Below are 21,282 nucleotides of genomic sequence, written 5' to 3'. Positions count from 1 at the left end.
TTTTTGAACAGACCTCGTACATTAATGTCGGTCCAAGGATCCGCTGTTCATTCAAACATTCCTGCGAAAGGTGGTGAGTAGAGATTGTTTTGAAATTGCTGTTGAGAATGCTCCAATCTGCAGACAATAAAAATGTTGATTCTTTAGATAGTCAATCAATTGTTCAATTCATCATCAATGAACTGAACAAAAATTAATACGATCCTGCCAAGATACTGTGTCCGTAAGTCTCTAATGCCATTCTGAGGAAGAATGGTCGGGCAGTATTTGAAACAAAAGAGACGTGAGTAAAGCATAAAAAATTTTAAATTGTGCTGTGATAATGGACACTGCTACAGTTTTTGGTTTTACACTGGCAAAGGACTCAATAAAGAAAATACCACACCTACAAATGATGTGATGAATTTGTGTCAAAAGGCATTTGATAAAGACCGTACACTATGTAGCTATAATTGGTATACTGGTGTATATTTGGACAGCAAACTTGTAACAGAGAATACACATTCAGTCAGAACCTTTTGACAAAATTGCAAACGAATTCCCAAGGAAATTGTAACAACCAAATTGAAATGCAGGAAAGTGATTGCAGAACAGAATAGTTGAGGAATTATGGTTCCGAAACCGAAAGATGAGAGACATTTTGGCTCTTGTCATATATTAGAATGAAATGGAAAATGTGACAACCAAATGAGGGGTTTATCAAAAATGAAAAATTGTTACTGAATATTATAAAGGAGAAACTGAAGTTGAAGTCCCTAATAAGCTGTGAGCCTATAGCAGTCAATCGAGAAAGCCAGTATTGTAGCATCTAAAATTAGCATTTGATCTTTTCGCGAACACTGCTGTCGTGAATGAATTATGCATATTCAGAGATGTGACGGGATGGAAAGTATCTATTGAAATATTTTCAGATACTGTCGCCAATTGCGTTTGTACGGCATTCACACAGAGGAACTCCATTCGGTGTCTATACGAGAAGAAAAAAACACCGATTGGAAATGAATGAAGGAAAGGTACATAAAGTGAATAGATATTCTGAATGTTTCAAGGCAAACACGAAAACATTCGGGCAGAATGCAACGAAGAGTTGGTTACCTTTTATAGTATGTCCAAATCTAAACCTCATCTTTGTGCCGAGCTGTTTAGTACACTTCATTAAAATTAAGACATTTGTTTTTTAACCTCACTAGTGCCATTCCTGTTTACTGCTGTCACCCAAATGAAAAGTGCACTCTCAGTCCCCACAGACTGTTTTTGTCCAAAAGGAACGTTCACCGCCAGTCCCCGGGACTGACAGCACACTCGACGTGTCGAATATTAGCAGTCACTGTCTGCTTCCCTGGTTTCATAATTATGTGTCCTACGAAGCATCTGTGCCTACTCTCTCACCACAGTGTAAAAGCTTTGGAATAACTAGGGGGCAATGGTGCATGGAGAAAGCATCTGTCCTTACTTTCTCACCACAATGCAAAAACTTTGGAATAATTGGAGGGTAGTGGCCTATGGAGAAAGATGAATTCATATTATCACTTTTTCCTCTAATTTTTATGTTACAAGAACTCTCTGCAACTAACAGCCACACTTCCTAATACTGCTGCCAGTAATGTATAACATCCCTTCCATATTACCTAAATACTATAACCAGTGTAAAGCTTATAAAAATTAGTTTAAGCATGACGTACAGCTGGCAGCCCTTTAGTGACAGTGGATGCAGTTTCTGTTTCTCCAGTATATCCTCTATGAAACCTTTATGTAATGTTTCTTTAAGGGACCACGAATTCTGAACACTGGATGTAGGATACCGTATTTACTCGAATCTAAGCTGTACTTGAACCTAAACCGCATCTGAAAAATGAGACTCAAAATAAAGGAAAAAAAAATTTCTCGAATCTAAGCCGCACCTGAAATTTGAGACTCGAAATTCAAGGGGAGAGAAAAGTTTTAGGCCGCACCTCCAAATCGAAACAAAGTTGGTCCATTGTAATATGAGACACAATTTAGGTCGAATGAATGACGATACAGCTACAGTAATTTGGTTCGAGTCGTAAGCTTAGCAGTTAAGCTTTACCAGGTAGCCATTGCTATGCGTCAGGCACTCGGTCCATATTTATACGGGTACCCTTCGTTTTTCACGTGCTTCGTCTGGTTTGAATCGATTGCTTATTTTGCTTCGATCTGATGAGTGCCGTTTTTTTTGTTATACGTGTTTACGTCACCCTAAGCTGAAAATGCATTACTGTACTGTATCATGCATTGTTTGTCGCATTCTGATAGTGCATGTTTACGGTCTGTCGCCGCTTGCGGCATGGCTTGCTTTTGTGCGCGCAACCGCCGCTTACAATTAAAAAAAAGAGAGAGAGAGAGAGAGAGAGAGAGAGAGGAATCGTCTCATTAACGAAACAATGGCAAGAGACTGCTATTTGTTGTTACTTACACTGCTGCTTTCTTTGATAATGATCAACAAGAACCAAATGATAAAGAATGTTCTGAACGAGAATTTAGCGAAAATTTTTCTCCGTTTGAAAATCTTTGCGGCCGCTTCTTTAGTACATCAAATTCTGCACAGAAATTAGTCATCTTAGATTTAAAAATCTACTCAGTTGCCGTGCTTCGTTTCTGACTGTATCAATATTAAGCATAAGAATAATACGAATATAAATATGACACGATACATATATTCTTCAGCATTTGCTGTTGTCTCTCTCTAGTTTTGTAGTTTATAAGGCAGACATGATTTAAATGAGATAACAGCAAACCCGAAAGAATACATGGCAAAATGTTTATATTCGTATTATTCTTATGGTGAAGAGAATACTGCATGTGATCCACATTTCATCAGGTTCCTATTAGCAACCATCTCTTCTCACAGGTAGGAAAAAATTCAGAACGTAGAGTTGGCCATTGACAAACATCCCAAACAGTTTTATCAGTCGGATTTTTGTAGTACATTGAAATTCTGCTACATTCGAAGATGAACAATACGGAATTTGTATTTACTTCGTTGGATAATGTATGAAAATGCAGTTGTTGAAACTCGGTGCGGAGAAAAAAGAAAAAAGGCTCGTCTTCCACCTTTTTTATTTTAAATTTATTTACTGACGCAGAGGTTTTGGCGCCAGTATTTATCTTTGTGCCTACAAAGCATGCCTGTGTAGCGCTACATATATTCGACGGCATAATTTAGTTGTGGCGGCACCTACCAACATTTTTCAGAACTTCCGCTTGCTTTGCACTCGATTCTAAGCCGCAGGCAGTTTTTTGGATTACAAAAACCGGAAAAAAAGTGCGGCTTAGATTCGAGTAAATACGGTAACTCTGTAAAGAGGATGATGTCCAGTTGATAATTATGGAAGTCGAGTCAAAATTTACTGAGAATATACCACAGAAAAACACAGTAAATGGTAAAAATTAAAAGAGAATTAGCTGCAAACAATTACTTTAATAATGAAATTGTAAAATACAATTTCATTCAAATTTTAGCAAAAATCTATGGATTGACACAACTTGAACGTCACATACCTTCGAGTTTTTGAAGTAGCCAAATAGAAGTGTTTGCTGCCTATTTCTCGTGGATTGTATCAGAACAATTTATTGCTCCAAATGAGAAAGTTGTGCTATTGTTGTGTGCTGAAGTCTGTGGGCCATCGTAAACGTTTTGGATGTTTCAAATCCTTCAGCTGCCTTTGTATTTGAGGACACAGGTTCATCTTCCACTTCTCTATCACTTTCATTTTCGTTTCCATTCTCCATTCTTCTCTCAGCAGTCAATTCCTCAACACTCAGCACTCCTGTAGTTGCCACATGATCACCTACGGTCACAAACTCCTCAAAAGTGACACAATCATTGCCTACTAATTCATCAAACTCAATTCACATCCACCTATTTCCACTGAAGCAACCGTCTCGATCTCACGGATTCCCACTTTCTCGAAACAGTTTCTGGCAGTTTTAGCACTCACTCCCCTCCGTGAATACATTATCATATTCGTAGCTTCTTAAAAATTAAGCTTCGACTGTGAGTTATAATAGTTTCCCAGCTTTCTCGTGTTTGCAGCATTCGAGGCCTTCCTTTCCGAAGCTGTTCCGTATTTAAACTTCGGGACACGTATTATCCCGAAGTCCTTAGGCTGTAGATGGCTAGTGCAATTGGATGCCAGGAAAACCACTTTTACACATCTCAGAAATGAAGTATCTAGGGGTATGCTGCACATCTATCACAACGATACTCTTCTTGTAGCACTCCCCATTTTGACATCAAATAGTCTAAGAAAATTTAAAAATATTTCACTAGTCATCCGTGCTGTAGTATCCTTTGTCTATTTGCACAGAAAGATAGAATTGTATTTGAAGCATCTCAGACTTTTTTAGGCTTCTCAATGACCAAAGGTTTTAGTTTCTCACTGCCATCATTGTTCATGCACAACCAACAGTAAGGCGTTCCTCACTTTTCTTATCACTGAGGCAGTTTTCGCCACGAAAAATAAGTCTTGTCTGGCATTAAATTAAAGAATATGCCAGTTTAGTGTGTTAGAAATGTTACGTAGCTCGTACCTGACTGCGAGATTAGGGAGTGTCTGCATCTGTTGAGCTACAGCGTGCTGGTTTACGCTTTCACTCTGCCCACATTCTGCTTTTCACACGACTCTGTGGCACTATCAGAATTTATCAATCCGACCATCAGATGCCTCGAAATCTTTAATCCCTAACTGCAAAGCTGTTTGTAATGCCTTTTCCTTCAGAATGGTTTCGTTTATGAGGATATTTGCAGCGCACACTTACCAAAACCAAGTTACTGAAACTCGCTCCATTTCATTGTACGTCGAATGTTTCATCCGCGTAAGCTTCGAATTCCCAGACTTCTCGGCAGCTTCCATTATGTACGTTTAATTTTTCAATATAGTGTTGAGAGTGGATGGGCCAGTTTCAGTTGCTTAACTAGCTCCATTTGACACAAACGAGGATTGGCCTCTACTTATTTAATAACTGAAACTTTTTCCTCAATAGAAATCTTCTTACGCTTCCAAGCTGTGTCCACTGCTCGATACAAACTCTTCCGAAAATGTTATACTGCTGACCTGCACTTTCTTCCAATTCACTGCACTGCACTTTATTCCGATTCACTGCACTGCACTTTATACACTGTTGTTTTCGTTACAAGTGTGTCAACTGCAGACCAGTCACTAGTCCTGAATCAGTAGGGGTCGTTAAAGGACAGACAGCTTCAGGGTAGTCATTCATTTTTGCTTGCGGCCTACATTAGCTAGCTGACAGTACTGTGTGAGGTAGCCGTTGTTGTTTCCTGTGTTCCTTTTTGTGTACTTCACTATATTTCGTACCGTTTCCTTTCATTGTGATAAGTGCACATAATTGCTGCAGTTAGGATCTTTATTAAATATGTCAATACTTATAAGGATTTCAGTTTCATTTACGAACAGCATTTAAGCAATTTTTGTTTTTGTGCCGGACTTCTGCTTTCGTAGAAGTGTGAAGTGCATTTTACAGTGCCAGCACGGCAGGGTCCAGGCATTTCTTGTTCGTTCCCCGTGGAGGGCTCCTCACCCTGTGGGAACAGTAGTAACGTAATTCTGTGATACCTATGTAAGAGAACAACATTTTCTAAAAGTAATAGGAGCCTTGAGCTCTCGTTGTCAGAATTTCTTATTTCAAATGAATGACTTTACAAAAAAATCCCTATTTCCCCTTCCATTTTTAAGCACTATCCATCTAGTGCAGATTTGCACCAGGAATAGGGGCACACACTGTACAAATGTTCACCATTTGCTTAAAAAAAAAAATGCTAGGAACACCAATGAAACAAACAAAAAGCACAATGTGCATCACATCTCACGTAACTTGGGCACTGACTCTGACCTGTGTCTCACACTGAGCACGGAGTCTGTGCAAATCGGTAGAACAGAAAATGAAGCATCTAAGCCAGAGGCTTAAATGCTATGAAGAGGGAAATAATTGGTTAGGGTTCCAAAAATATGAGCGTTGCAGGGAGGAAATAGTCATGTAGAGGAAACACGCTAAAGAGGAAACTTTAGAATTGTGCATAAGGGGTTTTGGTTGGGAACGGAAAATATGGACATTGTTGTTGTTGTGGTCTTCAGTCCAGAGACTGGTTTGGTGCAGTTCTCCGTGCTACTCTATTCTTGTGCAAGCCTCTTCATCTCCGAATAACTACTGCAACTTACATTCTTCTGAATCTGCTTAGCATATTCATCTCTTGGTCTCCCTCTATGATTTTTACTCTCCGCGCTTCCCTCCAATACTAAATTGGTGATCCCTTGATGGCTCAGAATGTGTCCTGCCAACCGATTCCTTCTTCTAGTCAAGTTGTGTCACAAATTTCTCTTCCCCCCATTTCTATTCAGTACCTCCTTATTAATTATGTGATATTCCCAGCTAATCTTCAGCATATGGACATGTTGTTGTTGTTGTTGTGGTCTTCAGTCCTGAGACTGGTTTGATGCGGCTCTCCATGCTACTCTATCCTGTGCAAGCTTCTTCATCTCCCAGTACTTACTGCAACCTACATCCTTCTGAATCTGGTTAGTGTATTCATCTCTTGGTCTCCCTCTACGATTTTTACCCTCCACGCTGCCCTCCAATGCTAAATTTGTGATCCCTTGATGCCTCAAAACATGTCCTACCAACCGATCCATTCTTCTAGTCAAGTTGTGCCACAAACTTTTCTTCTCCCCAATCCTATTCAATACCTCCTCGTTAGTTACGTGATCTACCCACCTTACCTTCAGCATTCTTCTGTAGCGCCACATTTCGAAAGCTTCTATTCTCTTCTTGTCCAAACTAGTTATCGTCCATGTTTCACTTCCATACATGGCTACACTCCATACAAATACTTTCAGAAACGACTTCCTGACACTTAAATCTATGGACATAACATAGAGGAAAACATTATATGGAGGAACGTTTTAAGGAGGTTTCACTGTATGCAGTCCTTCAGGGCAACCCCTTCCTCGGTACTTGAAACATTTTCTGCATCCTAAAAGTGGACAGTTGTGTTTGTACATCTTTCCCCTTTGTCAGACCTGCTCCCAGTTACTCTTTTTGCTTCATATTTATACGGCCTATCAATTGTGTTTCTTTACTGCACAGTAGTGACGTTTGCCAGTTTCTTGTGGGGTTTTGTCTCCCTTGTGAAACCCGACCATTCTTTCTCCACTTTTCTTCTGCAAAAGCTTTATTAAGAGTATCCTGTTACTGCAAGCACTTTAAAAGTGAACTGACTCTTGACAACTCCTTCCCCACAGTTTGTCTCGTACACAGATGACCATTTTACCAAGTAATATCTACTAGGCAGCTCCCACTGACTGGCTCATCTTATAAACTACCATCCACACTGGCTCACTGACAGTAAATGTATAAATATCTGTCTCACATTTTATCAAATCATCATATTCTTGCAAGACAAAAATAATATAATGAAAAGGTAGTTATTGATCTGTATTTATCTTCTTGTTTTACAGTTTAAGTGTTGAGGGTTGAAATTAAGTCATAGAAACTGTTTAAATTGTCAGTCTGGGTTGTAATGTTTAAATGACTGAAACACTGATTTTCTTTTACTGTTCCTAATTTATTTTGCCATTTTTCATGTATCAAAATGTAATAGTTCTCAAATTTTCCACCGCACATTTCTTCATATTTAGAGTCATATTTTTAATGCACATTATTCCACAAAACGGAGATGAAATTTAACTCGGTGTACCCCAACTGTATCTTAAGGCAGACTGTCTGCCGCCACATTATGATAACTTACTACCAAAGACTTCTTGTGTCAGAGATGATGTCTCAAAGAAGTTACACTGATCAATTCTGAGACATTAATTTCATACATTACAAAAATAGTTTCTTGCACTGTTGCAAAATCAAAATATAACTTGTATTGACAGTAACAATTATTTTTGTCTGATTTTGTTTTAAGTTGTACACGAAAATACCTGGATGACTAGTTTTTCAGAATGAACATACTTTTGTTTAAAAAAAAGTACTGAAAATTTTCATAACCATCCAATAGGATAAAGGAATAAGAATAATGAATTAATACATTAAAAGGCAACACCTCTGCAAAATTACGTAAATATTGACAGAAGATGGGATCGAGCGATTCGTTAACAGGGAGACCGGTATTGATAGAGTGAATTTGAAAAAGAGAAAATTACCGTTGGGTTGTTACAGTCTAAGAACTGGGTTATTCTTAGATGCCATTCAAAATACACTTTTGGAACCCACCTCATTTAAGGCTGTATAGTCTTGGGTCTAGTAACTCTAAGGTCAGTTTCTGCCATTTTCCATTTGAACATTAGTTCTCTTTAAACTGCTTCACAATATCTTTCCAGTTCCTGAATTCCTTCACATTAAAAACTCTCCATTTCCCAGCATAACCCTTTAGATATCCTTTTACAAATTTGATACTCCTTTATCATTCTGTGCCAGTGAAAAACTGTCTCTGAATATCCGTGAGAATACTGGAGTAGTTTCTGGAATCAGCTACATACCGAACATCCATAGAACTTCCAGCTGCTATTTTATTTATTCCAGTGAAAGTCAATTTCCTTACAGGTGTATTTTCTATTTTATTTTTACCTTTAGTCTTGTGAACGAACAGTCAATTTCAATACAGTATTGTCTCATCTTCAGGTACTTGTTACGCGTTCCTTATAAATTGCACACTGTAGTGAAAGGCGTCACCAATTCTGTGTATCATTCTCCATTAATTCTAATGAAATAATTGTCTTCTGTTCTTACTTTCTTCAAAATTTTTCTGTCAGTTTTAAATAATATAGGAGGATTATTATGTGAATGCAGGGTACATAGTCTGGGCAGTTACTGAGCCCACATTGAAAACTGATAGTTTTTATACAGTTGTAGTTTACAATATTTGTTGTCACTTCTGCAGTTTTTCACAGAACAGAGTACTTCCAGGTTCTCCTTGATGTTAACGGCTCCGTGTGGCACCTTAATGATGTATGCTGACAAGTAATGAAATACGAAACAAATATTTGAACTTGTACAGGACATCATCTACATACAATTTAAATCTTTTAGGACTACTCGGATTCCATTTAATTATTATTAGAACTATAACAAAACTACCCTTATAAAAACTTGCTCACTTACAGATGATGAGGGTGTAAAAAATGTCACAAGTCCAATGTTTGTGATTATTTGATAGATGACTTTTACTTTATAGAAGAAACTCCTCCCAGCATTTTCCTGTTGTAATTCTGAGTAGTGGCATGGTACGTCCTTTTAATTCAATTAGATACCCACATTCCTCAAGCTTCTCCCTCAGATCCACAGGGTGGGTGCTATATTCTCTATCCTCACTATCTTCACTAGTAGTCCTTTCAGTGCCTTTAACATCGGTGTGACTAGCAGTCTCTGCCACCTGCCTTGTAATTCCTTGTAACCTACTCTCCTGTGCACAAAATCTGCGAGTACCGAATGTAGTATTTCCATTTTCCCAGCCACATATTGTTGAAATATTTCTTTCAGTTCAATGATTTAATGACTGTTACAGCTCACCCGTCTCTTTAGAGTTTAAAATTCCTGTTTTCTCTTAATTCAGCTGCTACTTCCAAGAAACCTCCTTCCCTAATTTCCTACAGGCATTTACATTGTAAGGCATTTCCTTCGCATTACTGTGACTTCAGTTTGCTGTGTTTCTAAACTGATATCAACTGGGTCTTTTCGGCTCTCGACTCTACAATATATGATGTTCCAGTTGTTTGTGAGATCTGTTTACATTAAGAATTAATTTGGAAAATCCATCTGAATTACGTCCATTGGAAGCTACGGGAGCAGGTGACGAGTTCTCTGTTCTTCTGATGTCAATTACTTAATTCTTTATTTAAACTGTGCTTTCTGAAATTTGACTCTTTTATTTTGATTTGATATCAGCAGGCATAAATCCTCAGTTAAATCTACTGTCAATTTTTCTCTTCTTATATTTTTTTATTTCATCGTGGTCATTTCTGACAGTGCTTATTGTTACTTTAGCTCTAACATTTAACAGATAAATAGTTAAGTTTGCCTTTTCTTCCTCATCCTTTAATTGACACAGTTTCAAAAACACACTTCATTGGTGGTTCAGTTTGACCTCATTCACCCGTACACTAATCTCTCAGCTGCTCATCACAGTCACCACTGTCTGCTACTGTAGCATCAGTCTACTACTGCACATTGAAAACTGTGTCCGGGATTATGTCGGGCAGAGGCAGTTGCAGCTGCAGTTTCGCCCAGTGATTGTCTACCGCAAAACTTGGACAAATACAGTGAAGGAGCAGATGTGAGGTGGGCCCGTTTCTCGGCAACCACTGCCGCTGTAAAATCAGTCTCCTCGGAAACATATTCACTCCCATTTTTCTGTTACGTTTATAAGCTATTACTTCCAAAACATGAATGTGAGCAATCACAGACAGCATAAAATTTAGCTCCACTAATTTAGTTATTGTCAACTTGGTGTGTGTGTGTGTGTGTGTGTGTGTGTGTGTGTGTGTGTTTTAAATTGTACTACGTGAACAGAATTCCTTATCTGACAAACATTTGTCAGTGAAATAAAAAAGCAATTCATAGTGATAATAGTTAAAAAAGAAAATAAGGTACAAGTTGTGCATGGCATTTTGGAGTTCATTTATTAATATCTGTAGTCTTTGCACCAGGCACAGTACTGGCCATTTTAGGGTACATGGTGCATGAACGTGCTCTGGCTCCACATTAATAAAAGCTTATGGAAGCATATTAAATGATGGTCCATTAAGATCACATACATATCACTTTTATGGTAACTAAATTTGTCATTACCTGTGATTGCGCTACTGGTAGAAATAGAATGTTAGTTTCAACAGTTCTGTGTCACGTGTCGTTACCTCGATGACCGACACACGACTGAGCGATGGGATCGGGACAGTATTTGACTTGTATTTTCCCTTCTCTTCAGCCACCTGCAGGATCGTTTGTGGAAGTGGCATACAGGGTTCCGTTAGTCTCTAAATAAAAGATTAGAATAGCTAGATGAAATTAATTAGAAAAATCTTGAAAACTAACCTCATATTAAAGTTTAGATTTTAAGCACCAATTGTACATTTTACAAGTCTACAAATTCCCTCCACGTAAAGTTCTGCTACCCCAGATTGTGGGCAACCTCTACAGCAGCTCCGAGTCGGAGCCACAGGCGGTGGTGTGTGCCACGAGAGGTAGCAGTCAGTGTGAGGCAAGTGTGGGCAGCCTGGCAGGCGTCCGGAAATGCCCCAGCATTTCTCCTGTCTTCTGGCCGGACGTAGTCGAGCTCCATCAATATTGGCAGTAGCAGACAGTGTCGCTCATTCTCGTTTTGAATGCCTCTTCTCAGGTTTTTAATGTCACAGCACAGCCTCCTGGATTGATTGTCTTTCTGTGTTCTACAAAATCACAAATGAGATTGATTCAGTGCCTTCAAAAAATGGAATCTTTCTTCAACTTCTCTGGCTGACTGAAATTTGGCCAGCTCTTTTTCGTGCGTGGAGCGAGGCGGACGACTCGGCACTTCCGATTAATGTCCGGTCCCTACAAGCCGAGCCCCACCGTAGGCCCACCGTTAGCCTGTCAAGTTTTGCAGTTCTCGAAGAGTAGTTTTGGAGGCCCACAATTGTGGTGCATGTGTTACCCTAAATTTTTAGTCACCGTCTCCTGCAAAACAGTCCTTGAAATTTTGCATAAAAGTGTCTGACAACTGAGATAATGTGATACAGGGATCTTAATGAATGTTTTTCATAATTTTTGTACCCACTTGTCACCACGTACGTGCTGAAGGTTACTCCTGTCACCTCGAAACTACTCATCCTTCCACTGTTAACCGTCGAGGTGTGAAACCTTCACTCCCGGTGCAGATTTTGGGCCGAATGTCAAAGCCTTTGAAATCTGTCACTGCTAAAAAGTACTTTATTCACGATGTTTCACTTCTCGACGGGAGAACTTCGGGAATGTATTTCTCTTATAAGGAGAAGCAGAAAACTCTAGTAAATGTGAGCTCTAAAATGCATACCTTCACACCTATGGTCATTTGTGCAATAAAAGAGATGTTTCACAATAGCAAAGATCAACAAGTGCTCACAGCTCTTAAGGTATGCATTTTAGAGTACACGTTTACAAGGAAATTTTCTCCTCGGTTTGATCCACACTACCTCCTCCCAATACACGGAAAGCAAAGAGCTTGCAGTAAGAGAGATTTGTTTCACAATGTTGAAAATAAAATAGTGCACATTGCTCTTAAGATGAGCATTTTAGAACCTATGTTTACTAGACGTTTTTTTCTGCTCGTTATATGACGAATCGGTTCCCTAAGTTTTGCCATCGAGATTTGAAACACCCTGTATTACAGACATCTCATTTTACACGGTCTTCAGTTACGTTTGTGAAGAGTAGTGCAGGCGAACACAGAACGGCACGATTTCACCGTATCGCAGGTCCGAGTGCACCACCCCCTACACGAGTCCGTGTAACGACTGTTCCGTTCCACCTCACTGTGCCCGGACCACACCGAAATGCTGGTCGGTCCCAGGACAGTGCACGTGTGTGCCAGGTGAGCGGATGCACTTTCACCGGCGGCCAAAAGAGGGGGTGCCGACAGTACGTATCGGACACGAATGCCACCCAACTCTAGGAGGAGGAGTGACCTCTCCGTGCAGAAGTCTCATTTGAATGGGGCTTAAATTGTTCTTCGCACGGACCTGCAGTCGCTTCCCATCTCTCAAAAATCTACTCGAGGACTGCCTCCGGACGGGGCACCGTACGAGCGTCGCGTAATACGGGGGATGCCGAGTGCGGTCCATCGATCTCCACTCCCCTCGACTTGTAACTGCAGTGCCGACGTCTCCCCTCGTGACGAGGTAGAGGTGATCGCGGCGTTTGAGGTGCGACCTTGCTTACCTGTCCCTGCCGCACTGGCGGAAGCTCCGAGTTCCAAATTCTCGTAGCAGACTGAGATGCCACTCCTGTGCTTCTGAACTCAAACAAAAAGTGGTATTTTCCGTCTCGGAGGGAATATCACACGAAAATACGTCAGATGCACCATTAAAAAGCTATATCGTAAACAAATTATACGTCACACAAGCAACATCATTGGTTCTATTGTAACACGATCGATAACTTTCGAAGAAACAAACTCTGGTTTTCTCGAAGTAAGTGCTCGACAACGAGAACAACTTCAGAGTTCCACTAAGTTAAAAGTTCTTAAGCTGGTCCAAATTGAAGTCTGAAGACTAACATAAAGTTTCCCAAATACTGGAACAAATTTAAGTTCTGAGGTAGGAATCAAAGTTAAAGTCTGGAGTCTTATGCAGGCACACCGGATTTTCTCGGGATTGTACTTCGCTGGCGGCGTCCCGACAAAAAAATCGGAAAAATTGTCTAATTTCTTTGCAAATACTACTACTGCTAATTTGGACTCGGTCAAAATGGCAAAGAAATAGTAAATCGGAGTATACTGAGGCCTCCCAGCACGGCACCGTTACGTCGGCAGAGTCGGATCTCCCAGTGACGTGCAGAGAGGAGAGTTGCCCGCATAGTAGCGAGTGATGTCCCGACGGAGTCTTCCCGGAGCTGCTTGCCGTGTGGGATCTGACTTCTGGAGCCGGAGCGTGAGCTCGAATAGTTGCCTCGTGGAGCGATACCCCACGTGCGATCGGTTCCGAACAATTTCCACAGAAGTAGGGAATAGCCCAGCCAGTGCTAACCAATCGTAGCTGCGTGTATCCCTGGGTGTGCTGACTCGGCCGCCAGTGCTGCCGTCTGTCAGTTGGCAGTGCAGTTCACCGGTTGGGTTGTCAGTCTGTCAGCATGCGGCCTTTGATATCATCACAGTAATATATGTCTTGCAGGTAGCAGTTGGCACCTTCTGTACGTTTCACTGCACCAAAAAGTATTAGAGTTTTCGTGTTTCGTCTACACTGTGTCATTCTACACTTTAGTTACCTTAAGTCATCTTTGACACGCGAGGTTTCGAAGTATCTCTGTCTTCGACTTATGCGTGTTTTGCCGAAACGGCACAAACGCACGATAAGGAATCTGTGATGTGCTGCCACTCCTCTAGCCGCTCGCTTCTTTTTGACGCCACCTTCACTACTCTTCTCCTTTTGCTCGTGCTGAGAGTGGGTTCAGAGTTTCAGATTTACATTTCAGGGTGGAGCTGGAACTCCGGGCAGAACAGCCCGACATCTGCAAAGGACTTCAAGAAGTTCGTCGTCATACGTGTGGGCGGGCCCAGCTCCGGATCATCCGAAGAGAAGATGGACTCTCCCACAGGTACGACAGGTAGCCGGCAGTCACTGTATCGCATGTGGCTTTCGCTTCTGTCTCTGTTTAGAAAAATTGAATGTAAGCACTGTTCGTGAAAAATATGTAATGTTTCTGAGAAGTGAATGAGTGGTTAAAAGATTACTCGCTCTGAAATGGAAAGGTACCAAATCTGATCCCCTTTCATTCTAAAAGTAAGCTGCCCAGTAACTGAGAAACCACCACAAATTGAGTATGCCGCTCACACTTTGCTGTGTCACCTGTTTCATCAGCTGGACGGTACTGTTTTTCTCTCCCTCTCACTGTCGAGACTATTCGGCAAGGTGTTTTGGAGAGTGGATAGTCTTTCTATAGGTGCTATCACTGACTGCACTTTATGTGTGTGGCTCTATAAATATAAAGTTATTTCTCATAAAGAAAATGAGTCAGTTAATGAATGGTCCCCTGATCCTACTCCCCCTTAAGCATCCCGAGGATTCAGGGACCGTATCAAAATATCTACAGTAGTTCCTGAGGCTAGCCCAGAGCCACAAAAAGAAGCGAACAGGAGACTTCAGTTTATACGTGTAGAGAGAGAAGTTTTAATAATTTTTTTTTTAATTTACTTACTAAAACATGATTACAACCTACAGTTTATGATTGCACGAAGTAATACACTGATCAGCCAGAACATTGTGACCACCAATCTACTATTGATACAAATGTGTCCGGGCAACAGCAGCGTCATCTGGCGACGAATGATTGCTAATCGGGTACTTGCACGGTGCACGTAGTATCGCTGAGAGTGCTGTTAGTGTGTAGAATGTAGAAGGCGCGCCATCTGTGTGCGTTTGAGCGAGGCCAGATTGTGACGGCCCGGTGACTCGGCACGAGCATTTTAGAAACTGCACAACTTGTCGGGTGTTCGAGGAGTGCTGTGTGAGTGTCTTCGACACGTAGCAAAATGGAGGTGAAAGCATGTTCAGATGTCATCCCTCATTTACAAATGTCATACATCGTAGGCTGGCAGACTGGTAAAATAGGAGAAGCAGTGAACTGTGGCAAAACTAACATCAGAGTTTAATGCGAGGCAGAGTACAAGTGTGTCTGAACACACACTTCACCGAACACTCCTAATGATAATGATGGGACTCCAAAGCCTATGTATGTGCCAATGTTAACACCACGACATTGGCAACTGTGACTGAAACAGGCACGTGACAATAGGCACTGGACATTGGCACTGTGGCAGAGCATTGTGCGGTCTGACGAATCCCGATATGTTCTTCTTCGTGCCGACGGGAGGTGTAAATCTATCTGCTTCCAGGGGAACATCTCCTCGGCACCTGTACTGCAGGACAGAGACAAGTTGGTGGTAGCTCCATCGCATTCTGGGAAACACTCACTCGGGCACCTGTGGGCACCTGTGGGTCCAGTGGAGCTCGTGCAAGGCACTGTGACACTCGAGTATCGTACACTGGTTACAGAACGGGTACACCCCTTCGTGACAATCACATTTCCCGACAGCAGTGGCATTTTTCAACAAGATAATGCACCGTGTCACGAGGCCAGGAGTGTGACGGAGTGGTTCGAGGAACACAGTGGCGAGTTCCAATTGATGTGCTGGCCCCACACCCATGCCAGATCTGAATCTCATCTGACACATCGAGGATGTGATTGAATGTGGCATCAGAGCTCATTGCCCTCCCTCTCCGGTCTCCCTAGAAGTTTATGTGAATTGGCTGACTTTTGTGTGCAGATGAGGTGCAAGCTCCCTCCAGCAACCTACCAAGCCCTCATTTATTCCAACCACAATGCGTCACTGCTGTTATCTGTGCCAAAGGCGAACATACTGGCTATTAGGTAGGGGTCACAACGTTATGGCTGATTGTGGTTTTTTTTTTTTTTATTTTTTATTACGCTTTTGAAAGGTGATGAAGTCCTAATGGCAGAATGATATTTTCCATGTTATAATTACAATTTAACATTTTATGCATTTTTTCCCTGTTCTTGTACTGTAAAATGTTGCTTCTTGCCAAATTTCTTGATTCTAGGTCAATGGGAAGACCCTAAAGGTTTTAATGAGTGAGTTTGCGGGTTCAAAATATGTGACATAAAAGGTTGTATCTTTTTATTGTATTGACTTGGAAGCTCAAATGTTTTACTTTGCGAAGGAACCATAGATATTTGTATGTAACATAAATTTCACTGTAATACATCTACATGTTCCTGAGAAAAAGTTTTCTTTCAGTTGGACAGACAAGTGAACCTATAAGGGTTCCACTTTTACCAACTGAGATATGGAACCCTAAAAACATCCATAAAGTGACTGTCAGCAAAAGTTAATTTTCTTTATGAGAAATAAGCTCATTTTATTGTCACTGTCAGTACATTCAATATTCATCAGCTACACCTCCTCTCCACCCCCCCCCCCCCCACCTCTCTCTCCCCCCCCCCTCTCTCTCCCTCTCTCTCTCTCTCTCTCTCTCTCTCACACACACACACACACACACACACACACACACACACACACACACACACACACCTCTTTCCCTTCCCGTATCCTCGCCAACTTAATGAGAAGGATCAATATGTGGATGAGTGGAAAAGAGTGCCCTCCCACGAATTTTGACAACTGGATGTGCATGTTGGCAGCACACTCTGCTCCCGGTCACAGGTAGCCGCGTCTCGCTGGTAGGTCCTGGTACAAAGCGGCCTTCGGGCGGTGGTGATGCTGTGGTGCCGCCCGGCAAGAAGCTCTGCCCTGAAACTCCCGCTTCCTCGACCACCTCGCCCTCGTCTGCGTCGTCGACGCCTGCAGCTTCGCCCTCCCCTGGCCACTTCCCGGCTGGGTGCGGAGAGGTGCAGTCTGGGCCGGCTGACGGCGCGTCAGTAGGGAGCGCTTCTGCAATTGCCGCTACTGCTGTGGAGCACGAGAAAAAGGTTTGCAATCGCACTGTGTACTGTTTCATTTTGTATTGGAAGGACACACAAATTTGACTTTTGCCAATTTGTATCTTGATAAATGAAACCGAGTGTCTGACGCATTAGAAAATCTTTGACAAATACGAGAAATCTGTATTGTTTTGGTTTGTTTGATAAAGCTGCCACCCAAAATGATGCTGTAATTTGATGTCCTCTGCTATCTGACACATTGTACTTGAGAAACAGGGGAAAGAGTGTCACTGAAATCATACAGGATTTGGGATGGACGTAATTAAAATAAAGACATTTTTCGTTGCAATGGAATCATCTCAAGTAATTTCAATCACCAACTTTCTCCTCTGAATGCGAATGTATTTTGCTGATGCCGACCTACATAGGAAGATGTGACCGTCGTAATAAAATGAGGGAAATCGGAGCTCGCACTGGAAGGTGTAGTTCTTCTTTTTTTCCATGTGCTGTTCGAGATTGAAATATTAGAGAATTATTGTGAAGGTGGTTTGATGAACTTAAATTTGATTTGCAGAGTTTACATGTAGATGTAGAATGTTTCAATGTTCTACTGTTAACGTCACTCATTTGCTTACTCAGCTGTGTGTAATGTACTACAGTACAAAATGATGTCAAAGATATACGAGTGTTTGACTGTCACAAAACTTTTGGGATACCATCGTCCAAGCTGACAACATTCACAACATTCGGACTGGTTCCAATGTATTGTATGCAGGGTAGAAGCGAGACCCAGCTAGGTGAGATCCTACATTTTGAAGAATAGCTACCAAAATGGCTCAGTTAGTGTAGAGGAAAGAACGTACCTGATGGAGGTTATGTACTTAAAGAAAAGACTATCGTCCAACGCTATTCTGGGCAAGACATCAGTGGTTCTGCCGATGACCGACACTGTCCAAAGACGGCCGATCTTTTCAAAGCAGGATTGCAATATGTGTGTGCTCTCGATGCAACTGATCTTGACACCTGAGCGTATGAACGTCGGATGATGATGGTTGGCAGTGTTCAGAACAGTTCGTTTTCGTTGGTCGAACGGGTGACATTCCGACATGTGAAACAAAGATCGTGAGAAACTTGTGAGTTTAGGACAAGAAATAAGGAGTTTGTGGCATCCTGAAGATGAGAAATATATCAGGTTTATGCCTCAGAGTCTGTGGTCTGAAATCACCGGAACAATTAAAAACTTATTATTATTATTATTATTAATTGAACATTATCTTATGCATGTTCTCTGACTGTCTGGCTATTTCAGCTTCATGTCTATAATTAGTGCTAAACGTCATCTGCAGTACAAGTACAATCTGTATTGGAAAATTCTTGCCTAGATTATAACCTCAAAGAATTGCGTGTTCAAGTGAGAAAGGAGCCGAAACGTCGTGCCAGCTTTCTGATGCGATTGGTGCTATTATGGCAGCAGTGGCTCGTGTAGTCCAAAATGGTTACAGCAAAAAGGAAACAGAGAAGACTTAAAACGACAGTAGTGTGAGCCTCTTCTCTCCAAAGTAGGGTAAGTTCATTGAAGTTGTCACTGACCATGTAAGACAAACATTTGATTTTACTCTGCCAAAGGAACGGACTGGCTTTAGTAGTGGGGTAGCACAATGGGCAAGTTCCAGGTTGTGAGGAGTGGTTACGAGTGGCCACTCTGTGTAAGATTCGTCTGTTCTCGAGAGAGATTTTGACTCAGTTTTGGCAAAATGTGTGCCACCAGCTCTCGACAAACGAGGCGTCGGCCAGCTGCTTGTGTTAGCACGAAGGATAGTATGTACATCAGTGCTACAACTTCCCAGCGTAGCGATAAACTCGGGTGAAGAAATTCATAATCACCAAAATTATTCACAGCACACTCACTGGAAGACCTGGGGAACTGGAGAAGTAATACATGTTAATGGGACACATTCGGAACACTTTCGCTCTTGCTGGTGACATTGTACCATTTGCACAAAGGCAACAGTGAGGGAGAAGCTCAAGTTTTATTTCATTCGACGCCATGTGCCGGTGATGACGATGAAAATTATGACTAGGAATAACACGACACCTGGCCAGGAATCGAACCCGGGCCTGCTGCATGGGAGGCAAGCACTTTACCACTTAGCTAAGCAGTCGAACGAGGTGGTTAGATGAAATGCGATATCACATCTGTTGTGCACCGCTGGAGGCTTTAATGTATTGACGAGTCTGGAGAAGTGTTAGAGACTATTAGATGGCTGGGAAACGACATAATATATTGGAATGGGAAGAGAAGATTCTGATGACATCTCGAGAGAATATTTGAGTCACTAATGTTAAGTTACTCTGCCCATTTTAATGCCTTCTGTTGTATATATTTTAGTAATCACCCAATCTGTATGTCAGCAAGAGTTTACATATGATTTGTATTCATTGCAGGTGGATTTGAAGATGTGCAGCAAATATCCGGAGCTCTTTGAACCACATAAATTTGCACCGAAGGATCTTCTCGCATTACTTAAGAACTTGGAAAATGAAATTGGAGTGTGTGAGCTAAGTCTTCAAGAGGAAAATGATAAACGCAACAAGTACAAGGTATTCTGTGTGTTATTTTTAAGATGCACATGTCATTTTACATTTTAGTTATTTTGTATGTACACTTGCCGAAGGAATTCTTCTGCAAAAAGGTTATATCTTGTAAATAAAAGGGACAGTTGTCAATCTTTTTATATTTTATGAATTACTAAAGCTAGAAGCTGAATTCCGACATTACTGGGCAGACAAAGTTTTGAAGTTTTGGGTAACCTGTGTAGATCAACGGCATGTGACAGGGTCACCATTCTAATGCTTTAGATGACCTGGAGTGTGGTGTGAAACTGGATTGCATGCAAAATTCACACCTCTCTTACATCAGTTGACTTACTTGCCGCACAGCTGATCTTCTCTGGATAGCTGGCTTCGTCGATCTCCAAAACCTTCTTCTCCAAAGAATACTGCTGGTTAACGGAATTTATCAGACTCATGCACTCTCTCTCTCTCTCTCTCTCTCTCTCTCTCTCTCTCTCTCTCTCTCTCTCTCTCCCCCCCTCCCCCCCTCCCTCTTCCTCTCTCCCTCCCTCCTCCTCTCTCCCCCTTCCTGAAATAAGTGATACTCGCAGAATACTTTTAGTTCAGTCTTGATATAGTTTAACGTCCACAAATAACAAATTCATTACTTCTAACATAAGTATTAGAATACTTGCAAGTCAACTGATTCGTCTTGCGTTCGACTCGATTAAAAACATCTCCAGTATATTTGATTCTACAACCACATAATATACGAACCTGTCTTGGCTCTAGCGAGTCCAATATGTGAAGTTTAATTAACAGTGTTTCAACTGTCCTTCTTTTTTCTTGTTACAACAGTCAATGATACAAAACACCATAAGATACATAAACACACCTTGTTCTTCCAATACAGCTTCCGTGGCGCGGGCGGCAAACACTTGTCGATGTCGTTCGACCGTCGCGTCTACCTTGTGCTCTTGACTCCTTTCTAGCCTGCACACACAAACACGTGTCGCGCAGTATGTACGTTCTCTCACACTTATTTTTAAAATATTGTGTGTTCGTGACAGCAGAAAGAAGAGTGGTTCCAGACTTTACGCGGAAATTCTCGAATCACTACAGCGTTTCTCGTCTGTGGGACACTGATGACCACAACATAGGAATGACCATTTCCTGTGTTGCAATTTGAAAAATTGTTGTATACCTCGACACACACTAGACAGTGCAATCTGTGACAAATTTTACTTCTTATCGACGGAGTCAATCTTTTCCATTTTCGACAGTCACTCCATCGGTTTCCTCTACCTTGGAATGTTGTTGTTGTTGTGGTCTTCAGTCCTGAGACTGGTTTGATGCAGCTCTCCATGCTACTCTATCCTGTGCAAGCTTTTTCATCTCCCAGTACCTACTGCAACCTACATCCTTCTGAATCTGCTTAGTGTATTCATCTCTTGGTCTCCCTCTACGATTTTTACCCTCCACGCTGCCCTCCAATACTAAATTGGTGATCCCTTGATGCCTCAGAACATGTCCTACCAACCGATCCCTTCTTCTGGT

General features: G+C 41.5%; 1 protein-coding gene across 3 annotated transcripts in view; it reads left to right on the top strand.

Moving 5' to 3' along the window:
- Positions 1-21,282, top strand: part of LOC126425308 (ubiquitin carboxyl-terminal hydrolase calypso) — a 225,510-nt gene that overhangs the window by 167,068 nt on the left and 37,160 nt on the right. For 2 of the 3 annotated variants that reach the window (XM_050088288.1, XM_050088286.1), the window contains 3 exons: positions 14,185-14,307; positions 16,955-17,220; positions 19,618-19,773. In XM_050088288.1, coding sequence (XP_049944245.1) covers positions 14,185-14,307; positions 16,955-17,220; positions 19,618-19,773 — 545 coding nt within the window. The remainder of the gene's footprint in view (positions 1-14,184; positions 14,308-16,954; positions 17,221-19,617; positions 19,774-21,282) is intronic. The other variant, XM_050088287.1, reaches the window with a different exon arrangement.

This window comes from Schistocerca serialis, chromosome 10 (assembly GCF_023864345.2).
Source record: "Schistocerca serialis cubense isolate TAMUIC-IGC-003099 chromosome 10, iqSchSeri2.2, whole genome shotgun sequence".
Classification (NCBI taxonomy): Eukaryota; Metazoa; Arthropoda; class Insecta; order Orthoptera; family Acrididae; genus Schistocerca; species Schistocerca serialis.
Note: the sequence above shows the minus strand (reverse complement) of the source record. Positions and strands in the feature narration are given on the sequence as shown.